This window comes from Idiotropiscis lumnitzeri, chromosome 4, assembly GCF_059441095.1.
Source record: "Idiotropiscis lumnitzeri isolate Australia: NSW breed Sydney's pygmy pipehorse chromosome 4, RoL_Ilum_1.0, whole genome shotgun sequence".
Taxonomy (NCBI): Eukaryota; Metazoa; Chordata; class Actinopteri; order Syngnathiformes; family Syngnathidae; genus Idiotropiscis; species Idiotropiscis lumnitzeri.
Window position 1 is genome coordinate 11,652,008 of NC_142394.1, and position 17,502 is coordinate 11,669,509.

General features: G+C 44.9%; 1 protein-coding gene across 50 annotated transcripts in view; it reads right to left on the reverse strand.

Moving 5' to 3' along the window:
- Positions 1-662: 662 nt before the first annotated feature.
- LOC148338123 (protocadherin gamma-A11-like) overlaps positions 663-17,502 on the reverse strand; it is a 244,584-nt gene continuing 227,744 nt past the window's right edge. For 26 of the 50 annotated variants that reach the window (XM_088293018.1, XM_088293015.1, XM_088293022.1 and 23 more), the window contains 4 exons: positions 7,633-7,691; positions 6,352-6,405; positions 4,892-4,989; positions 663-2,782 (listed from right to left, as the gene is read on the reverse strand). In XM_088293018.1, coding sequence (XP_088149144.1) covers positions 2,499-2,782; positions 4,892-4,989; positions 6,352-6,405; positions 7,633-7,691 — 495 coding nt within the window. In that variant the 3' untranslated portion in view covers positions 663-2,498. Of the gene's footprint in view, positions 2,783-4,891; positions 4,990-6,351; positions 6,406-7,632; positions 7,692-11,256; positions 14,048-17,502 lie in introns of those variants that run through there. The other 24 variants (XM_088293037.1, XM_088293035.1, XM_088293041.1 and 21 more) reach the window with 3 other exon arrangements.

Below are 17,502 nucleotides of genomic sequence, written 5' to 3' on the forward strand. Positions count from 1 at the left end.
ATCGTATTTACTTCATCATACTGAGGGCATCCAACATATTGATCCCTTACATTATATGATTTACTTTTTAACCTCTCTTGTTGTCGCTTAATCAGTTCATATGTAACCGTTCTGCCTCCAAAAACCTTCACAGTTGATAAGGATTATAAGCTAATTTTCTTCGTATTTTTTGTGAGTGAAATGTTACCTTGAAGTCTCATGTTTGAAATTTTGTTCAGACTGAGAACAGGGGAAATAATTCTGGGATGCATTAGAACTTCCCAACCAGCATACCATGGGAGATCATCAGAGGTGCCACTTAAGTTGTCAGAAAATGATTATGAATATCAATCGTTCATCTTCCTATGGCAGCGATTTATTTTGACAGGCAAAAGAATTAGATGCTCTTGGCAGATGGTGCAGGATACCTCCAATCGTTTACACAACATCATGACTTTTTGGGACTATTATCATCTTTTTGTTCAATTAAACACACCCAGATTTCACAATCACTTTGTGAGTAAATTCACATGAGATCAGCATCATTTCAGTATTCCTACTTTTTGCTCCATTTTATTTTTAGTCGTGTGCCAGAGCTCAATGAATGTCGCAAAACAATACATTAGGTGCAAGGCATTATTGTGTTGTCTTGTTATGGAGAGAAAAGGAAACCAAGGCCGAGATAGCTGATTTCATCATCTTTTTATTTGAAATGTCAGTGTTCAAGAGAAAATAAAACAGCAATATAAATATTAGCATAAAAATAAGAGTAACAGGGATAAAGCGTGGCGGGGGGAGGGGGACTAAGCATTTGATAAGAAAGATAATACAGCAGGATAGAGTAGTATTAATTCAGCAGCGGACGGACATACACATATATCATATTTATAGTCATTTGTTCATATGGACAGAAAGAGAATGCACAAGATCAAATCACCGCAAAAAGAACATTGAGAGGTTACAGAAGGATAGAAACATATTCATATGTTTTTGTCGTTTCTTTACAGGGTCGTAAAAGATAGATGAGAAAATGAACACAAAAAATATGCGCAACACATATCACAAGTTAACTAGTCTACGTGTGTCACTTATCTAAAGTTATCTTTAGTTTTATTTACACTGGAGAGTTAGTTGGCATGGTGCTTCGTTACTACATTGCAACACAAACTGTTGAAGAACATCTCAGATTTCATTTTTTAGAATTGTTTTTTTTTTGTTTTTGTTTTTTTTTTTAAATCTGTGGTTTTCTTAATTTTCTTGGAAAACAAAATGCAACACATTCCAGTAGTGAGCCACGCTTTGTGGAGAAGGACTTTTGATTTTGGAGAAGGTTGGACGGCGGCAGTCCATACAACACAAACACCTGGCTCATACCATCAACAGGACTTGTGTTTATTTACAAGTGAGCGGATGGGGGTGGGGGAGGATTTTTAATATTGGCGAAGAACGAGTATGGCGAGTGATATTGCCTCACCGAACCCTTGACCCCAGCCTGGGTCAGTGCATTTGAGCTAGTGGTGGGCGGGGCAACAGTGATTCCTCTGTACATTCAGTGGTTGGAGTCCAAGTTCCCCACCCTGTTGGGCCGATGGAACAATGATTTGGTAGCGGTCACCAGAACCTCCAATCTCTCCCGCTCACCAGCCGGACTTCATATCTTATGCGTACAATGACGCTATGCTATTGCGGCAAACAAAATAACTTCAACTCAAATACTTCATCCAAATGTGATCTATACCCGACGTCAGTGCAAAATCTGAGGTTGGCTCTCAACGCGGGGCAGGGGGTTTGGGGGAGGGTGGTTGCTGGACACCATCTGTTGGCTCTCATTGTGGGAACATGCTTTACAGGAGGTTAATGTCGTACTTTTTCGAACGATGGTTACAAAAGTCTTTTTTTTTTTTTTTTTTTTTGCCAGGTAAATGCTACATGTGCATTCCGTTTACCAGCGATTTGGCAGAGGGCGGGGGGAGGGGGCGTGGCATCCTCCTCTTTTGCTTTTGCAATGCATAGTTTGCAACTCTAAACTAGAACAATGTGGTTTGAACCTTTAAAGAGCATGCAGACGAGTTTGTAATAGCGGTAAAAGAACAGCCTTATTATCTCCGCGGAAGGTATGCTCGAAGATCCTGCAAAGGCCGAGCCTACATCAAAATATCATGGCGACTAGCGTACTCACAACAGCTGAATTCCCACTTGAGGGAAAGAGCACAATAAATCCAACATGAAAGACAAAACATTTCTCTGAATACATCCCTTGCTTTCTAAGCCTTGTCAACCTTGGGAGGTTTCTTGTCTTAGTCAAAATAAAAGAAAAGAAAATCACAATAACCCCCCATACCCAGCCAGCAAATATCGACTGATTACAAGCAAAAGCATTCGGCATGTTCAGACTCCTCAAAACCTTCAGGACACTTCCAAAGAATCATCAAAACAGTCCATCGTGCGATACCTCATGGTGGGGTGTGGGGGGTTTCAGCTCTCGTCAGACCCGAATGAGAATTTTTCCGCCTCCATTTCTACTTCTTCTCCTTCTTGGTGGACTTCTTCTTGGAGGCGGGGGTCTGGGCAGCTTTCGGGGGCTCGGGCTGGCCCGGCTGGGGCGGAGGAAGCGCCTGCTGGCTAGCCTGCTGGGCCATGGCCTGCTGCTGCTGTTGCTGCGGATTGGAGGTGAGCGTGGCCGTGCTGCCGGGAATGTAGACATTCTGCCGGTAGTCGGGCACATGCTGCAGGGTGAACTGGGGGCTGTAGCGGGTGCTCAGGCCCATTGTGCCGGGTCCAAGGGTGCCGGTCGCCTCGCTCACTGATGGGTGAAACGGAAGGAGAGAGTGGGGGCGAGTGAGAAAGGCTGATACACTTTCACCTGATTAATAAACAGGACAAAAAATCAAACATACAAGAACAAATTGAAAACACTCACATGAATCAAGGAGACCTTAACATTGAGTGAACTGAGTCTCTTTTGGCTTGATTACATTTTATACTGTAAAACTAGTTTATTTCTTCATAATCCCGTTTGTCACGTTTCATTATGCTGACATATTTATGTATTTTCTACAATACAGTGCAATTTGTCCTTTTAAAAACAGGTAACAAAATTTGGTGTGTGCAGCAAAAGGCATGAATTGCACATATTTACACGATTATTTTTGTACTCGACAAGGAGTGTTCAAGAATAAAATGTTCACTATGCAAGGATGAAAAAAAGCATGGGGATCGAGAAAGTAGTTTTGAGTAGAGTTTTGAAATCGGTGAATAAGCATTTTTGTAGATTTAGTAGATTAGTAGATTACAATTTTACATAACCGCTCAACCCTATTATGAATTTCGGCTAGCAATGCTAACTCACATTTGTAATTTTCACTTAAATATGTGTTAGTTTTTCCACTGAACCACACTCTATTCTCTTGTGTTTATTTCTATAAACCCATCCTAAACAGTGACCGAATGTTGTCAGTCAAAACTATTTACCACTTGCTGGTTAATTTCTAGTTTAGTCGGCTAACACGTCATAAAGAAGCAGGAGATGAGAACTTATCTGAAGCATTTTTTTTTTTTATTTTAATTGTTTAACTCTGTGTTGGTTTGGAATTTAAATGTAACCGTTGGACGAAGTGGCAATTTAGTTACTAACATTAAAAAGAAGCATTGTGGTCTGCTATTATTTGGATTTAATATTCATTAAGATTAAATATGTGAACACGTGTTACACTTTAGTGCTGTAATCCTGAGTCTGATGACTCCCGCTTTGTCCTCTGCTCTGTGTGCATCACTGCTCAGCTCATAATTCTTCCTCAGCCTCTGCAATGCAGAGCCACAAACGCTACCGTCTTGCCCCTACCCCACCGATTCAGTTGCTCCTTTACGTAATTATGCACGGAAAATACCTTGGTCTTACATTTAGTATTGACAAATGTGCACAACATCCTTCTTCCTTCCAATCTGCGATTTCGAGATGACCTTCATCGTGTATCGCACGTTCTTTTCCTTCCTAATGACACAGATGGGCCACTCTGGCGTATTTTGTGCTGACGTGGGTATGGCTGAACACAACGAAGGATATTTTTTTTCCACGCCACTGACAAGGAGATGACAACAGCAGTGGAAACTTAACTGATGACTTGTTTGCCAACGAGTTTGCCCGCAGTCTCTGTTTGTTCTTTTGCTTTTCTTTTTTTTTTTTTTTTTTTTAATTAAAACATTGCATTTATAGTGCACATTAAGCTTCTTTTCTAAGTGAGTCACCTATGCGTGAGCTCTATTTGAGTGCAGGGGAGAGTGAACATGGGAAGGGCAGGAAAAGGAAGGTTGCATGTCCAGTGGTACCTTGATTTATACTTTGACAATTTTTTTAACCCCACAATACAGGCATATACTTCCAATAAACATTTTCCACAAAACAAAAACAGGAATTGGCTCCCCCCAACAAAAACAACACAAATGTTTTTAAATATCAAAACATTTTTTTTTTTAAATAGTGAAAAAAAACAAATTGCCAAATCAATAGTCTGTATTCTGGAATGGAAGTAATCCATTCTAAACGTGAATTTTGTTCTACGTTTTATCCAACAAAAATAGTGCTGAATTTCAAAATATAGACATAATACAACAAAAGATAATCAAAAGAATATTTATTTTTCGAAGTGTAGTCTTGGTGGTACCACAATGCTCCTTTCAAGTGTTTTCATCTTGTATATGTTTGTTTGACTGTTTGTCCCATTAAATATGCAACTGAAAGTGTATTATTCTTCTTAATTTCACTTCACTCGAGAGGCGGCTTATTGGAGGCTCACAACACAAAGCAAAAAAATAAACAGAATCAACTAGGTGACTGACTAATCATGCAACTCATACTATTTATTTGTATGCAATAGCAGCATTGAGAGGGAAGAGTTGCCTCTGATTGTCTTACCGTTTGCCGCAGCCATCAGGGCCTGGAGCTGCTCAGCTTCAGTTGGGGGTTGGGGCCAGGGACCGGTTCCCATGGCAACCTCAGGTCCTCCGGCAGCCCTGCGCAAGTGGGACAGGGAGAGAAGATGAAGGTAAGTCCGACTGTAATTAAGCGGTGGGTCTTGCTTGACATTTTCTGTGTTGGTGGCAAAGCAGCAGCTGACAAAGAGTGGAGTGCTCATTGTGTCACAGTGGCAAGCGTGTTTGAACCTTAAAACAAGGTTGCACAAAATGTGCTCACTCTCCATTGTTCCATTGAGCAAAAGTGGTGAAATAATAAATGCTGAGGTTGTCGTCAACATTGCTTGATGCACACTGATCATTTCCATGTAGGCAAACTGCAGGCAGGCTTGTTTATTCAAAGAGTGTAATTTGCGTGTGTCGGGAACAAAGCAGACCTGCAAACTATTATTTTTCACATTGGCACACAAGTGCTGCACGAACGCAAGCTGTGCTGCTAACAACTGGGTCACGCTGATTTGTAATCTGGGTTAGACTAGTGATGCACAACATCCAACAAGATCGCCATAAACACCCCTGCGCTTCAGAAGAATTAAATGGAAAGAAGATTAACTGGGGAAAAAAAAGGGGACTTATGTGCTCCGACACCTGCTTTCCAAAACCCGACAATGTTTTTTCTTCCAGCCAGTGAGAACCAACCACTGAGTTGAAGCTGCCATCTCCCTCTCATCACGAAAGATAAAAAGTGAGCGCTTCATTTAAGCTAAACGAGCCTCTCACTTATCACATCCTGTGGCTGTTGAGCTCTTCCTGTGGTCAGTATTATCACTTCCTGTGGGCAAGATTGGGACTCGCGGTCCCGAGGGCGGACGCTCAGCCCAATGAGGCCGGCGTTTATATGCTCCAGTCGTGTTTTATTGCCTCGCCGGGGACATTTTAGGCACATCCAGCCTCAGTCTGCAGATAACCACACGCTGCTCTTGCTGCCTCTGTCTCAATAGCATGTTGACCTCAAGAGAGCAACGCGTCATCTTCCCCGCTGTCCACTTGATAAATTACATGAAAAGCCACAGGTGATACTGTTGGGCTACAACCACTACGCACACACAAACATTAAGGCGACACAGTAAAGCCCAAGGAAATTACACAAGCTCCATTTTGTTTGGTTTTGCACACATATATATGGCACGACACTGCACGCAAAGAAGTGTCACAGTCCTTCCTACGCCACAGCAGGCATTGTGGCCTAAATGCACACGGTTCAACAAACCCCATCAAACTTTTAGGGAGACTAACACAAGCTCTATGAGTTAGATACAGCTACAGACACACTCAGCCTGGGTGCACTATGACAGGAAACTCTCCGCCCTTATAAACCAATCAGGTCCAATTCATTTTCAAAAACGCTGGTCAGCTACAAAGGGCAGAGAGTGGCCAAACTTTCTATGTCTAAATTAGTACCTTGTCCCACTCTTCGGCGTCCATCGTATATGTGTACCGTATGGCATGTGGGGACTAAAAACACAACATGTTATACAGTCTGACAGACATGCTTACTTTGTGCATGTACACTTGTGCAACCCAATGAGGTCCAAGACAAGAGTTGCAGTTTTGACTGACACTGTCACAGAAGCAGTCATTTGTGGTTGTAGTTTTTCGTAATGTACACTTTCTAATAGATTTAAACCTCTCAGGGATCGAAATAATATGTCAGAAACAGCTCTCAGGGTGATGCAATGCGGTCGGGCACCACTGACAAAGTAAAACCACATTAAGAAAAACAATGATGAACAAATACCTCTATGGCAGCGTCATTCAAATTTGAGCATAATCATATCCAAAAAAAGGAGGTCATTTTATTAGTGCGTGTATGTGTTTGTGTATGAATGTGTGTGTGTGTGCGTGCTAGTAGAAAATTTATAATCCAGCTTTCTTCAAAATGATGCATTATTGTCATGACCTGGGAGAAATCAGCTAGTTCTACTACCTTCATTTGGCAAGAAATAGTTAATTAATCCTCCTGTCAATATTCAGATCATTAAGAAGTGGAAATCTATGAAGATGGACGATTCTTTGCTCATTCAAAGTGACTGTTCAGCATTGGTAGGAGTCTGCTCGATTCCGTGACATTGTAGCTAGAAGAATATAGGCTAGGCCCAGCTCCTATTTATAATCTTATCAGTTCCCATCTACAAGTCGGACAAGGGAAGCAAGGTTTTCTTGATTTATCCATGATCTCAGCAGTATTTATTTGGGGAACTGCACCCTGGCTTGTTTTCGGGACTAATATATGTTGTGTAATAATAATTATGAAATGCTACCCCATGACAACACGGAGTAAATTAACGTGCCCGAAGCTGCAATCAGCAGCAATGATCACGCATTGCCCAAGAGCAGAAATATGCCATGGCGTCGGTTTGATTAGAAACACCCCTCGGATGTCAGGAAAGGAGGCGAGAACAACTGCATCGTCCCCTCCCCCACCAGCTCTGGCCACCATCGCTCATCTGCAGTACTGAGCAAGCAGAGAGGAGAGGAACGCGAGGGGGAGGGGGAGAGGAGGCTGCGGCAGCCATTTTAGAAAGCGGGGATGCAGTGCGTGAGGGGGAAAGGCAACCTCACACTCGAGTGTATTAATGTAACCACAATGTAAAGCAATGTAATAGCGTTTTAATTGCTATTTTCCATCTTTCATCATCTTCGTTATGTGATTGTGAGCAAGAGGAGTGCACGCTTACTCACCCACTGGGTCCTGGTCTTGGTCCCTGGTTAAAACGCCAGTCATTGTTGGGCGGCTTTTGCTGCAAAGAGAAGAAAAATTGCAACATGAGCCACGCCTTCAAGATCAAAACACTTGATGAGGTTCCTCACTGGATTTCATGTTACTGTATGTTCTTTTTGTGGCTGACACATCTGTGCATATGTGTGCGTGAGCATGTGTTTTGCAGTTTTGCAGCAGGACGAAAAAAAAAAAAAAAAACACACAAGAAACCTTTGCACGCACGCGCATGTTGTTCCAGAAGTGGTGGAGCAGAAAATGCTAAACGAAAACTATTCAGACACAGAATGGAAATTCATAATGGGAAACGCAAACCTTGAACGTCTGCTTGATCAGAAGGAGACAAGGCATAAATAGGCATCAGCTGGAAAAGTTGACAATCCTTCTATTTTTGTTCCATGTCTCTAAACATTCGTGTGAGTCTGTTTCACAGCTAAGCAAGGTTAAACAGTCTATGCATTCTGAGCCATCTAGTCCTGACTGCTTATGTCTTTTCCACTTCTTGTTGTGCACTGATGCAGTGAATGGAGGCTGGCTGAGCTCCATGTTGCGCTGCCTAATCGACACAAGAGCTCCCCGGAGCGAGTGGCGGGAAAGTTGATGCGCTGCATTATTAAAAGAGATGTTCAACCCCCGGGGGATGTGGGAAAGCTGGAAGATGGTCGGAGGAATCTTACTTTTATGATAGTAATGCACATTTTCCTCCCACATCAGTCCAATAAAAAGGAAACTACGCAAAGTTCAATCAGCAGCCATTCCAAAAATGAAACAGCAGCGGTTGTGAATGAAGGGAGGATTGTCGATCTCAGTCCTCCGATTCTAAAAATGGATGCTCGAGATGAGCGTGGGCATGTGTGTTTGTCTGATAGAAAGCGATTGAGCCGCGAGTGACGGCAAACATCCAGGAAGAGGCCCAGCATTCCAGCTGAGAGGCAAACAATGTCGAGGTCAGTGATAAAGGCTACGATATTTTGTGCTGTATAGGCTCCAAGGCCATGTTGAACACGTCACGAGGCCATATTTGCGCATCCTGTTCCGACGTTACCTACGACCAAACAATAACATCTCATCCAACCAGAGTGTGGAATTGACCTTTCATAGCAGCTTAACGCACTTTTAGTCGGCATCTGCCACATATTTGCGTTAGACAAACAAATTACGACCTGCCTCAGTTCTCTTACCAGCGTATGAGAGCATCTGGCGAACATCTGTCACGCTGAAATAAAACATAAAAATACTTTTGTGATTGTGCATGCAGCACTGTTCAACTGGTATAACTAGATTTTTTTTGTGCAGACAAAATATCCTTCCTTCCATCTGGTGTGTTTTTTTGGGGCCTTCGGGAGGCACAGATGATAAACTGTATGATGGTTAAAATAGTTTGGCGTGGACTGCACCTGGCGCTCTAACTGAAAGGAGGAAGTCCATTTCTTTGTTCCGTCGCTCTGACAATCTCTCTCACACACATACACACACATTTCAATCCTATCTGATGTTATAAAAGCAAGCAACCATGCATGAGCCCACCACCGTTCCCATCCCAGTTCAAGTGCTGCCGATCAGAAGTACACATCCAGTAGGAAACGTGGTGAGTGTTTGATTTTAACAACGACCAGGTAACTGACAAACACCTGAGGACAGTTTCCCAGAACTGCATGAGCCAGTTTGGTGCATCTGATGCTTTAATGTCCACACAAATGTGCTGTATTTGCATAACAACCTGACTAGCAAGCACATAAACAAACTATGAAGAGTAAGCACAACACTTTGTGATTGATTACTTGAAAACTCACCAAAGGGGAATGGATGCTTTCAATGGTGAGATGAAGAAAGAAAGGAGGCTCTATTTTGAAATATTGCTAAGGGCATGTCAAACCAAGTGTTCCGGAGCAACACATTACAAAAGAATGGACATGGAAGAGAGGGAACATTAGTCACTGGCGCTCACGGCTCGTTTCTAAAATTACCCGCTACCGTGGCGCTCTTTGTGTGTCCCACTTAACGCTCGCAACCTCAAGCACGGGCGCTAACATGATGGCCGCCGTTCTGAAGTAAAATGTATTAAATAAAGCGCCGTCTGCCGCCGTGTGCTCAAAGCCGCCCGTCCCTTTATCTTCTCTTCCTCACAAGTTCTCGTGTCCTCTTTGCAAGCACGCGTCACGTGGAACACAGCGACAGATGGCACTCGGCTGACCTCAGGGGCGAAGCTAATTCAGTATAGAGGAAGTATGTTAAAAAGCTTCATGAAATAAAAACCCGACATGATGGATAAAGCATATGACAGAAAGCGCATCCTGTTTTGTGCTGTACATTATGACTTTGGGTTAATTAACCCATCCTGGATAATGATGAGTCATACGTTTGACTCAACAACGAGGCACCATTTTGTCCAAGGAAGTAAGAACAGAGTGCTGCAACTATTCATCAGTGGACAACAGGAAGTCAGGGGCCATACAAATGACCCCGTGACTTCCTGTTCCGAACCAAACTGTTTTTTTTCTTCCATTCCTTTGAGTATTTGCTTTCCTTAGCCCGCCTTCCTCTCCTTCACATCCCATTTTTCTCTGCTGTCATCTTCCGCTCAGCTTCGCAGCCACTAGGTCAACATTACACTAACTTTTTTATTTGTGGTATTTTTTTCTGCTGTCTTTTTCTCACCATCTGCTAGAACCACTCAAGCTTCCTCCATCCCCCGCCACTATCTAGTGGGGGTAACTAAGCCCATAGAAGGCCTAAACTGACAAAGAAACCTTCACATGAAGTTCTAAATGGAGTAAATTAAAGAGGTAAAGCCAAAATCCTGCCTTTATAAAGCTAATAATGCATTTTTTAACTGTATTCATTGAACAAGATCAGGAGCATAATTGCCAAGTCTTTAGCTTTTCTTTTCAAACTGATTTATTATCTCGTCAAAAATAACTCAGGCGGTTATGCTAATTTATGTAGTTAGGCTGATTGAATGTGGTTGTAGTTTGCAGCGGCAGATGATACGAAAATTGCAGATTTATGTAATCTGTGAGGTATTAACACACATCCAAAAAGGTTTGTCTCTAGATGTAACAAAAATGTTTTTTTTCAACGATATGACCTGACAGAATAAAGCTCCTCCCCACACTTCAACAGACTCAGAAAAAATAGTGTGTTGAAGTTACGCAATTTGATTTCATCAAGTGGTTGCAAAAAATAAAATCATGTGGATCAGATCATTTCTTTAAGTGAAGGTATTTGGATCCAGATGATATTATTCCACGCAACCACATGACAAAATAAAATTGAGTAAATTCAACAAAACCTTTTTTCAATTTATATTTTTTTGCCCCAGGACAGTAACAAATGAATTATTTTAAAACTAGACACGGCATTTGAGCATAAAACAGTAATTAGGTACACTTTTCAGTGAAAAACTGAGCATTGACCCAAAAAAGCAATTTTGTGAGGCTTCACTATAAAAATGCCACTGGTACAGCAACCAAACTAATAAATAAAGGCAGAATATGTGGTACAGGTGTGACTAAAGTTGTAGCCGGGGAATTTGCTTCTGAGAGACACTTTGTAGACCCCCCCCAAACACAGATTAGTTTCCTCACCTCACTGGCTGAGTTCATAAGGTGCTTCCTGCTGAGAGTGGTGTTGAGCGTGTTGTTGTGACTCAGCATGGGTGTCTTCATGAACACAAAGTCACTCCTGCTGGATATGGTGGAGTAGCAGGGCCTATAAGTGCGTGTGTGCGGATCCTGGGGGCCTCCCACCACCTCCATGTAACGGATGGGTCCGTCCGTGTTGAGCTGCAGGTGCAGGTCCTTGCTGGGCCTTTGGTGGTACCGGCCCGACCGCTGGTTACCATAGCAGCAGTAGCAGCAGTCGGAGTCACCCACCCCGTGCCCGCGGTGCCTCAGGCACCGGACCATGAGGATGGCGAAAGTGATAAAAGACACACCTGATACACAGGCGAGAGAGATGATGAGGTATAAGGTGATGTCTGACATCCCGCTGTGCGGGAAGAACGGCGTGTGGTGAGGTCTCGCCGGAGTGTCATCCGCGACTGCCTTCTCGTCCACTGTGACCGTAATGTTCACCCAGCTGGACTTTGGCGGCTCACCATTGTCTTGTATGATGACCACAATGTCATAAGTGGAGCCTTCTTCCTCCTCAGCCCACTTGCGGGCTGTGCGGAGGTCGCCCGAGTGCGGCCCGATACGGAACATGCCAGCATGTGGCCCGGGAGCGATGGAGTAAAACAACCAGGCATTGAGCCCGCTGTCGGCATCCACCCCTACAAGTTTGTTTATGAGATACCCCGGTCCAGCAGAAGGGGGCACACTAAGATGCAGTCCTATGTCTTGCGGAAATGCAGGGTGGACAATCATGGGTGCGTTGTCATTCACATCCACCACAAACACATGGACAGTGACGTTGGTGGTCCTGGGGGGCGTCCCGGCATCCCGAGCCTGGACCTCGATACGGAAGGCCTTAATCTGCTCATGATCCAAAGAACGCATGCTGAAGATGTGGCCGCTCTCTGGGTTAATGTAGACATAGGATGAGATGGGTGAGCCCTGGACCATGCCTGGGAGAATGGAGTAGGTGATGCGGGCATTGTCCCCCAGGTCCGGGTCAGTTGCCGAGACAGCGGCGATGGGGGCGCTGTGAGCGTTATTCTCAGGGATGTCCACCGAGTAGGAGTTCTGGGAGAAGGAGGGGGCGTTGTCGTTGACGTCGGAAAGCTTCACCACAAAGCTGGTTTGCGATGACAGGGGGGGAGATCCGGCGTCGGTGGCCATGATGACCACCTTATATTCGGACTCAATCTCACGGTCGAGGGTCCCCGCTGTAGTGAGGCTGTAGTGCATGCCAAAGGCTGAGTTGAGTTTGAATGGCAGACCTTGTGGAATGGTTAAACTAACCTCCCCATTCTTGCCTGAGTCCAGATCCCGAGCACTGATGAGGGCTATCACCGTCTCAGGGGCGGAGTCTTCTCGGATGGGGCTTGTGAGTGACGTCAGCGTGACCTCTGGCACGTTGTCATTGATGTCGATGACGTCCACGATGACGTTGCAGGAGCCCTCCATCGCTGGGGAGCCACCATCTCTGGCCTGCACTGTGATGTGATAGGATGTAGCTTTCTCGTAATCCACTTCGCCGTTCACACGAATCTCCCCACTCTTCGTATCCACGGTGAAAAGTTTAACGACACGCTCTGGCGTGTATTTACTAAACATGAATGATATTTCTCCATTGCGACCCGAATCCGCGTCCGTGGCGTTCAGTTTTGTCACTAAAGTGCCCAGTGCGACATTCTCAAACAGGCTCACTTTTTTTACAGAATCCTCAAAAATAGGTGCGTTGTCGTTTACGTCCAACACTTTAATGAGAAGCAGCGTGGAGCCTGATTTTTGCGGCTGTCCCCCATCCACAGCCGTAAGCAGCAGCTCAAAGGAGGCCTGCGCCTCCCTGTCAAGAAGTTTGTCCACTACAAGCTCAGGAAACTTGCTGCCGTCACTTTTAGTCTCGACATTCAATATAAAAAAGTCATTTTCTGCGAGGTGGTACGTTCGTAATGAGTTGGTACCCACGTCCGGGTCGTGCGCGCTCTCCAAGCGGAACCTTGTGCCCTGCGCGGCGGCCTCGGACACCTCCAAAGACACGCTGGTGGTGGAAAATTTCGGAGCATTGTCGTTCACGTCTACAATGTCCACCACGACGCGCTGGATCTCCAAAGGATCCGACAAAAGTATCTGAAGGTGTAGTGAGCAGGACGAGCTCAACTCGCACATCTGTTCTCTGTCAATCTGCTGCATAATCACCAAATCTCCACTCGCTTGTCTCACCTCAAAGTATTGAGTGTCTGACTCAGACACCACACGCAGCCCCCGTTGGACAATCCCCTGAGTGCTCAGGCCAAGATCTTTAGCGATGTTCCCAACGATGGATCCCGGACTGAGCTCCTCCGACACCGAGTAGCTGAGCTGGGCGGAGGCGGAGGAAAGGCAGGCCAGAAAGCAGCAGAGCCGCGACAGCTGGCTCCCTCCTCCCGGGCGATTCCTCTGCCTGCAGTCCATTGTCCGGGAAAACGCTGAAACTTCTCCCTTCACCGTTTGGTGTCCATTATTATTTTGGATTAAGACGAGCCCGTCCAATTCGGTGGTGAGTGTATCCGCTTGACGGGAGAGACGGGAAGTTTTGACGCAATCATGACCGCAGACATTCACAGAAAAACGAGGCCGAAAAACTTCAACTTTTTTTCCCCCAACTTCGCTCTGGCTCCTCTCTCCCGCCTCACTACTCTCGTGGGCGGGGAGAGGAAACAGAGGCCTGCCCCCTCAATGGAACACACACTCACATATGTACACACAAAAGTCTCTCACGCAAACACACGCGCACGAACACACGCGCGCGCACACTTTCCCACGTGTTCTCGATAACTTGAAGGTTTCATTCCCCCCCCCCTTCACACACTCAACGTTCGTGGGAACAATTTTAACAAAAAAGTGAGCTGATATGGATGTGCTAATATACTAAATTCGCAATGGGGGGCGCGGGGTGGGGTTATGAAAGGAACCTAAAACACATTCCAGTGCGTCTTTGCGTAATTTACGTGTTGGGAGTGGTGGGAAAAAAGTTGGGAAAGTATTTTACCCAGAAGGGGGCGCCACAGCCAAACTGTCCAACCTCACAAATTGTACAAAATCAGCAAGATGGAAACCGGTCCCAGGTTTGTTTTCTAGATAAAAGGTGGGATTTGCTATTCAATATGAATTGCAAGCAAATAAAATGTATCTTAGCAATCAAAATATATTTTACCAAACAGTTATGGCCGACCAGATTTGTCCAATATGGGCTTTAGATGAGCAGTCTCCAATTTTAAAGTGCAGACGGATGCCTTGCCTGATTCTAAGCCTCCCATATACAGGCTTGGGATCAGAACTAAATTGGAATGGATTGTCCACGCCAACATTTAAATTAAGAAAGAAAATTAAGAAAAAAATACAAATGTAAAGATATATAGGAATATGAAATATAAAGCTATATAGGAAAATGAACAACACAGCCTCACACAGCACACGCCCACATCAGATATAGACTCCTGCTCCCGCTCCTGATCACACTATGACTACTATTAATGCCACGACCACGTGGTATTACTCTAATTATTCATTTATTGATTTTATTTTTTTTAATCTGGCGAAATGTGAAAATTCTTTAAAAATATAGTTTCCTAACAGCGTATATTGTTTAATATTGTTTTATGGTGAAATTAAAACAATACCTGGGCAACATGTCAATCAAGTTAAAATTGTGCCACTGACTAAACTTGAAAAAATATATATTTTAACTTAATTCTAAGATCAGATAAATTTACTTGACAATTACCTGCTCACCTGGAAAAAAGTAGGTGGAAAACAGTGATTTGTCCTTGAGTGAAAACAAAACTAGCGCTCACCTGCTGGCTCTCAAAGGTCCAGGTGCTGTCAGGCAAAGAAGCATCCAGGACACTGATGACCTCTTTAAAGTCAGTGGTGCTGCTGGGCTTGACCAAAGTGAAATCACTGTACTCCGACATGGGAGACATGCAAGACCTGAACGAGTGACTCTGAGACATGACGTCTCCTCCCAGAACCTCCACGTACTTGATTGGTCCATCGGTGTTGAGCTGAATGTGCAGATTTCTGTTGGGCTTCTTATCCTCATCACAGTGTGTCCGTCTGACGCAGCAAGTAGCCCCGCTCGTGCTGCTCCTCATGCATTTGACGGCCAAGATGAGCAAAGTGACCAGAGACAGCACGGATACGGAGGCCAGAGACACGATCAAATAAAGTGTGATTCTGCCGCCTTTCTTGCCGGCCTCGGACGCCTTGTGTCTCAGCTCCAACATAGGCTCGCTCACGCCGTCCTCCAGCAGGATGGACAGCGTGACGGTGGCCGACTGGACCGGTTCCCCGTCGTCCTTGACCTCTACGATCAGCCTCTGAGAGGAGTCGTCGTGTTCGGACACGGCACGTTTGGTCCTCACCTCCCCCGTGTACAAATTGAGCGTGAACAGAGAGGCGTCCGTGGCTTCCGCCACTTTGTACGAGATCCACGCGTTGTGGCCCGAGTCGGCGTCCACGGCCGTCACCTTGGTGAGCAGGTGGCCCGCCTTGGCCGAGCGGGGCACCCTCAGGTGGGAGGCGGCGTGGGGGGAGGGGTATATGACAGCGGGGGCGTTGTCGTTCTGGTCCTGGATGAAAACGTGGACGGTGGCGTTGCTGCTGAGGGACGGAGAGCCCTGGTCCTTTGCCTCAACCTGAACTTGAAACACTTTGACTTTCTCGTAGTCAAACGAGTGCATGCTGTAAATGCTGCCATTCTCCGAGTTCACGTAAACGTAAGAGGAAACGGACACGCTGTGTACTTTAGAGTCCACGATAGAGTAAGACACTTTGGCGTTTTCACCGGCATCCGGGTCACTTGCAGACACAGAGTACAATATGGAGCCTGCTACTCCGTTCTCTTTCAAATAAACATTATACGAGCTCTGGGAGAATACAGGAGGGTTGTCATTAACGTCAGCGACGCTGACAGATATCATTTTCTTACTAGAGAGAGGAGGAGAGCCAGCATCAGTGGCCGTTATCTCAATATTGTATGCAGACATGTTCTCACGGTCTAAAGTACCACATGTGACCAATGCATAATTATTAGAAAATGAACTTTTTAGGTCAAAAAGCGAGCCCCTTTTCAGTTTTAATGTCACATTACCATTATTACCTGAGTCAAGATCACGAGCACTAATGAGGGCGACAACAGTTCCACTCGGGGCGTCCTCACGAACAGGTTTTGGCTGAGAGGTGACGAAAATTTCAGGCGGATTATCATTGAAGTCCATTACATCAACCTGCACACGACAATGACCCTCCATCTCAGGGCTGCCTTTATCTTTAGCCGTTATGTCAATGACATATGACTTTGTTGTCTCATAGTCTAACGCCCCCTTTAAAGTGATCTCACCAGTAATTGGATTTATATCAAACAGGGACAACACGGAATCGGGAGTTGCAGAGCCAAATGAGAATGCAATTTCTCCATTCGATCCCTCATCTGCATCTGTTGCTTTTGGTCTGATAATAATAGCCCCTTTTACACCCTTTTCACCCACAGTTACTTTATAGAGATTTTTCTCAAAGACAGGAAAGTTATCATTAATGTCAAGTACATTTATAGTTATTTCTGATGTCCCTGATTTCGCCGGACTCCCTCCATCTACTGCAGTTAACAATATTTTATACACAGCCTTCTTTTCCCTGTCTAAAGGCTTATCCAGCACGAGCTCAGGGGCGGGGTTTCCACCCTCGATTGCTTTTATTCTAAGGAAACAGCAGTCATTTCTACTAAGAGTATATGATTTAATTGAATTGCTTCCCACATCAGGATCCGCTGCGCTCTTCAAAGGAAACTGTGTCCCTACAGCCGCAGATTCGGCTAATTTTAAAGATTGCTCAGGAAAACTAAAACTGGGAGAGTTATCATTAATGTCTCGTATTTCAACCTCGATTCTATGCAATTGCAACGGGTCCTCAATGACGACCTGCAGAGGGAGCACGCAGCTTGCGCTTTGTCCGCACAAAGCCTCTCTGTCTATTCTGTCGTTGACCAGCAGCTCGCCCTTCCCCGCATCCACGCTGAAATATTGCTTACCAGCCTCAGAGGCGACACGCAGCTTGCGTTCAAATATCTCAGACAGTCCCAAAGACAGATCTTTGGCCAAATTTCCCACCACAGAACCTTTTTTGAGCTCCTCTGGGATGCTGTAACGAGTCTGAGCATCCACTGTAGTCCACAAGAGAAAATTCCAC